The sequence below is a fragment of the Hibiscus syriacus genome, unplaced genomic scaffold, assembly GCF_006381635.1.
Source record: "Hibiscus syriacus cultivar Baekdansim isolate YM2019G1 unplaced genomic scaffold, ASM638163v2 tig00116996_pilon, whole genome shotgun sequence".
NCBI classification, from domain to species: domain Eukaryota; kingdom Viridiplantae; phylum Streptophyta; class Magnoliopsida; order Malvales; family Malvaceae; genus Hibiscus; species Hibiscus syriacus.
The window spans coordinates 3,338,222-3,343,336 of NW_024063512.1; the positions used below are offsets into that span (position 1 = coordinate 3,338,222).

The 5,115-nt window shown below is 35.9% G+C and overlaps 1 protein-coding gene across 2 annotated transcripts; it reads right to left on the reverse strand.

Moving 5' to 3' along the window:
* Positions 1-773: 773 nt before the first annotated feature.
* LOC120193552 (probable trehalose-phosphate phosphatase F) lies at positions 774-4,887 on the reverse strand. Of its 2 annotated transcripts, XM_039196038.1 has the most exons (13): positions 4,835-4,887; positions 3,301-3,417; positions 2,691-3,200; positions 2,448-2,588; positions 2,267-2,338; positions 2,034-2,159; positions 1,901-1,957; positions 1,690-1,791; positions 1,520-1,597; positions 1,363-1,432; positions 1,199-1,269; positions 1,027-1,140; positions 774-961 (listed from the first exon to the last, which is right to left on the reverse strand). In XM_039196038.1, exons 3-13 carry the CDS (start codon positions 2,988-2,990, stop codon positions 893-895), a joined length of 1,200 nt encoding a protein of 399 aa, XP_039051969.1. In that variant the 5' UTR covers positions 2,991-3,200; positions 3,301-3,417; positions 4,835-4,887; the 3' UTR covers positions 774-892. The 2 variants fall into 2 exon arrangements, with proteins under 2 accessions (XP_039051969.1, XP_039051970.1); XM_039196039.1 differs by lacking the exons at positions 3,301-3,417; positions 4,835-4,887 and having other exon boundaries at positions 1,027-1,119; positions 2,691-2,990.
* Positions 4,888-5,115: the final 228 nt, after the last annotated feature.

Consider the following 5,115-nt stretch of genomic DNA (forward strand, 5'->3'; position numbering starts at 1 on the left):
AAAATGATTCATTATAATTATAATTATTTTTATTATGTTTTAAGATAAATTGTGTAAAATTTAAAAAAATTCACGACCGCGACACCCTCAGTGACCGCGATGGCATCCGTTAAGTCTGCAACCGTGATAAACGTGACGCGACCGAAAAAGTGATCGCGAACGCTATTTAAAACCCTGATCTCGACTACTGGATAGAGTTGCGGCTTGTGGTGTCTTTCGTTATCATCTGAAATGTCGTAGTATGGGGCTTACCAACCTTTGTTTCGCAGATGATTTATTGGTCTTCTCAAGGGGGGACAGTGACTCAATGATAGGAGTTTGAAGTGTTTTGTTGAAATTTTAAGAGTTCTCTAGTCTTCGATTGAACGCGGGGGAAATTGAAATTTTTTCTTCTGGCATGGACGAGATTGAGTTGGAGGTTGTAAGGGAGGCTACGGGCATGAGGAGTGGTACGTTGCCTGTGCGTTACTTAGGGGGTCCCTTTAGTAGTTTGAAAGCTAACTGTGCGAGACTGTGCTCTCTTAATCGATAGCATCGCCTGCAAGCTATAGAGGTGGAAGTTTGTCGCCATATGTGGGGAGATGTCAGCTCATCCAGTCTGTCCTCTTTGGCATACATGCGTTTTGGAGTCGTTAGTTAGTGCTGTCGGAAGCTGTTATTGACAGGATTAATCAGTTGTGCATTCACAGAAGCTCAAAGCAATGTGGACCAGAGAGAATTGCTTCATGGAACATATAAATAATAATTTGTTATCCATATATTCAACATTCTGACAAAAGATTTGAAATAATGTGGCCATTTGCATTGGAATGGCTGGCTGGATTCATTGCACGTTTCGAATCCAAATTGAATAGAAAACTTGTAAGAATATTATTAAAGCGCTTCTCTTTCATTAAATTTTGTTGTGCAGCTTTTCTTCAAGCATCTTCCATGTCACCAATGCCTTGAGAAATTTCTTCACCTGCACCATAACCCCCATGTTAGTCTTCGTTTTGAAACAAAAATGTAATCTTCATTTTGCTGTACCTCTGATGGTTCCCTCAGAGAGAAAAATGCCTTGCTTTCTTTGGGAACTGAGGACACCAATATTCCATAACCCAGATTTGATTCCCTGAAAACCTGGTTTACAATGTTTAAACTCTACTCAGAATCTGGAGAAATTTTCAATAAAATCTGCAATTCTAGTTTATATACTTGCCTTGAATGCATCTTCATCAGTCTTGTCATCTCCGATATAGATCGCGAGCACATCGTCTCTATCACTTAATCCTGCATCGATTCACATAAGTTACACTGATAAGCTAGACCATATTGTATCAACATCAAATACCGGCAAATACCGATGAAGGGAAAGAGAACTACCCAGGGATTCAAGCAGAAATTCAACTGCCTTCCCTTTATTCCAATCAATCACAGGACGGATCTCTAAAACCTGTAGAACAAGGATAATAAGCATATATGTTATGAAGTAAAATAGCATAGTTATAATAATGGCAACACATATCAATGAATATCATACCTTCCGCCCATGAGTTAATCTTAAACGAGGATAGTCTTTCAGAATATCATGAATGCGTTGTGCGATCGTTGGCCAGTTCTGAAATAGGAAACAACATTTGCAATTAGATGCTGGAACTAGTAACCAACTAGGCTAATTTTGGTTTAGATGTTTAGAACTATGTCTCTCACCTTCTCTTCTACATTACGGTAATGTACAGAAGTGCAAAACTTGTGATTCTCAACCTTTGCACCTTTAATATCCTTTGTATTCTCGACAAGGGTTTTTAAAACCTGCAAACCAAACCAAACAACAGTGTTCACGATTCGATTTTGTTAAGGCACGGTCTAGAAAAGAGGTGAATGGAAGATGTACGAGTACAATCGTAACATTTACAGAGACCTCGTCAATCATAGGGATGAATTCTCCAGCGGGCTGGAAAAGATTTACCTCCTTGCCCTGTCATATAAGGTGACGATTAATATGAAAACGAGACAATAAATTCGAGAAGCATTCAAAGTATTATGAGTCTTACCCGTTGGTCAGTTGATCTAATACAATTTGGATGGTCATCAGACTTTGCATGTCTCACAGGGCCCATAATGTCCATCCCATGACTACCGGCATAATAAAGTTCAGTTAGTCCTACCAATTCATAAACCTGAAATAGAAAGAAAAAAAAGGCAATTGATCATACCATGTTGTTACCCGGATTCAGACGATAATTATAGAGAAAAAACAAAAGTTCCTGAAGGATCTACCATCTACCTTATCACGACTTCTGCCACTAATAATTGCTGTTGGGAAATGCTTTGCAATCTCTCTTACAGCAGAACGCATCTGAAAATATGGTAAGATGATATTTTCCCCCTTAAATTTCAATCAAGGAATGATGGATAACGACCAAAGAATATTATGTACATGCACCAAAATGGAATGTCATACTTACAGAATCAGACATAAATGCCCGATCGGGATCATCTACTATGGGGGAAAGAGTACCATCATAATCTAGGAAAACTGCAATCTTTTTGTTCTTGCCATTTTTCGAGATTTTGTCAAAAGATTTAAGTGCAGAGGGATATTTAATCTGCATAATCAAATCAGAGCATAAGAGCAAGCAAACAAGTTTATCTAGTGAAATGTATAATACAAGTAACATTATATATATCCATCAACAATTAGTTATTACCATCCAGGTGCCGTAAGCAATATCGAAATCATCCGCAGAAGCATCAATATTAAAGTCCTTGTGCTTAATTAACTTCTTCCGAGGGGGCGATGATGATCTCATCGCCTCTAGCCAACCATTGGACCAAGCATCCTCAAGCTTTCCAGGTTTCTTCCTGGGAATTGTCATATACTTGCCCGAGGGTAAAGATCCACCTGATTGCTGATATGAAAGCAGATTCGAATGGATGCCTAGTCTCGAATTGTTTACTGGAATAGGGTCAGTGAGAAGAGGAGATGAATGATTTGACTTCAACTCCATTAGCTTCGGACCACTTTTAAATACACTAATAACAGGTTAAACTATATATTTTTTACGTTTGAATCAGCTTTGTCAAGTACAGTTATGAACCTTGGATCGTTGTCAATCTTTTTAGCCGACCCTCTTGTCTATGAAAAACCACCACTTCAATGTTTTCTTATCACTACTACTGTTAGGATAGCAGTCCATCAATGGCGGGCGTCCTTGAATCTGGCAATCGAACATCGAAGCATAAATTTAGAATATCAAATATCAGCAAGTTGTAAATTTGAGTTTTGCAGTTCTTCTCTCTCAAGTAAAACATGTGTACCTTCTCATCTCCAAAGCTACACCACATTTATGGCAGATAACAGTACATTATTCGCGCAGAGGTTCTGCAAAGAAAAGTAGTATGGTTTTCGAACTTTGATCAGAAATGTGCTAAAACCTACATGTAGAAAGGTGGAAAGAACCATTATAATACGTACACACACACACACACACATATATATATATATATGTATAAATAGTAATTCAATGATAATGGCCTTAAGAACATTGCTTTCTGGACAAAATACTAACTGGGTTTCACCAGTATGACAAATGAGTCACCCAATTTTAGATGGACCCGGAAAAAAAACTTACGAGATTGATTCTTCGTATCTCATAAGTACTATCGGATCCACTTATTTCATCACCAGAGTAAGGGGTATCACCTCATTTGCATTTCTTTGTCCAGATCGTAGATATATCTACAATTAAGAAATACTTAAAAATCTAAATGAAATAGACTCACCAAGTTGTATATATATGAAAAGCAATTATTTTTCTCACTTTTTTAACTCCGGAAACAGGATTAAAAATATTTACTATAAATATATGAAAAGGATGTGATCACATTGCAAATCTATACCAATAGATAAAGACGGACACATGATTTTATGTTTAAGGTAAACTTTTAAAACTTTAATAGATGACAACATACAAAATTTTAGAGACAAAACATACTATCAATAAAAAATATAAATAAAATATTTAAAATATATGATAATTTAAAATTTGTAAGAGACTCGGTCCATCAGTGCCTATACTTCGACATCAAAGTATTAAAAACACATCAAAAGGAGAAAGAAACAACCAACTGATACTATTAACTCCGATTCCAAGAAACTGCAACTACCAAAAGATTAGATTTATCCCCTCAAACCGAACTTTTGTAAATAAAACAGTGACGGTCGAAAATTTAAATATATATATATATATATATATATATATATCAAGAGCAGGAATACTATTCATGATATATAATCTCATGCAATAATTATTATAACTAAACTATCCAGACTAGGGTCGAAATTTCTTCTTATGAATGTGTTAAAATAACGACATTCCAATGGACCAGACCAAAGAAAATGTCAAGTCTTGAAAGAAAATAAACCAAACATATAAATAATTATTTTGGGCAAATTTTACTATTGAATATTTAACACCACTACACGTTTCTAAAGTTTCAATAATTTTGAATTACATAGTTCTTCATGGGTAGGAACCGACAAAATAGAAACTTTTACAAAAAACCAAATAAACAATCAATCAATAATCATTTTCTTCCCATTCACCCAAACAGGAAAATCTTCCATTTCGAAAATAATTAAAGAAGACCCCACAAATTTTAACATAGAGCCCAGCCCCAAAGGCGAGAAATATAAAACTGGGGAATGTTTTCATATTCATATTCATCTGACATGCATGTGTGATCGAGAAGAGCTTAAAACCTTAATTAGATTTGAGATAGCTAGAGATCTCAATCCTTAAGAGCATCAAAGAAAAAAAATGAGAATCCAACAAATGAAATGGAAACGAACCTGGCAAAGGAGGTGAAACCCAGAGAAGAAGTGGTTTGTAAAATGCACTTGTTACGAGAATCAACAGAATGGAAGAGGAAATGTGAGAAAACGAAATATGAGCAGAAAAGAGGAGAACTTAGAGGCAAGAATGGTTACTTATTTATAGAGTTTGAAGGGGATGGCTTGTTTTGCTGTAATTTTCATTTTCCTTTTTCTTAATAATAAATAATTACGAAATAAGAAAATGTGACAGCAATGCCACCTGTAAGAGTATCGGTCACGTGGCCACGTGTCAGTTC

What these genes read in the sequence shown, in the direction of transcription:
- LOC120193552 (XM_039196038.1), bottom strand. Translation starts at nt 2,990, where the DNA reads ATGGAGTTGAAGTCAAATCATTCATCTCCTCTTCTCACTGACCCTATT. An exon ending in TCATCCCTATGATTGACGAG is followed by an intron (nt 1,792 to 1,900) that starts GTCTCTGTAAAT and finishes TTTGGTTTGCAG; the next exon opens with GTTTTAAAAACCCTTGTCGA. An exon ending in CTGATGAAGATGCATTCAAG is followed by an intron (nt 1,141 to 1,198) that starts GCAAGTATATAA and finishes GATTCTGAGTAG; the next exon opens with AGTTTAAACATTGTAAACCA.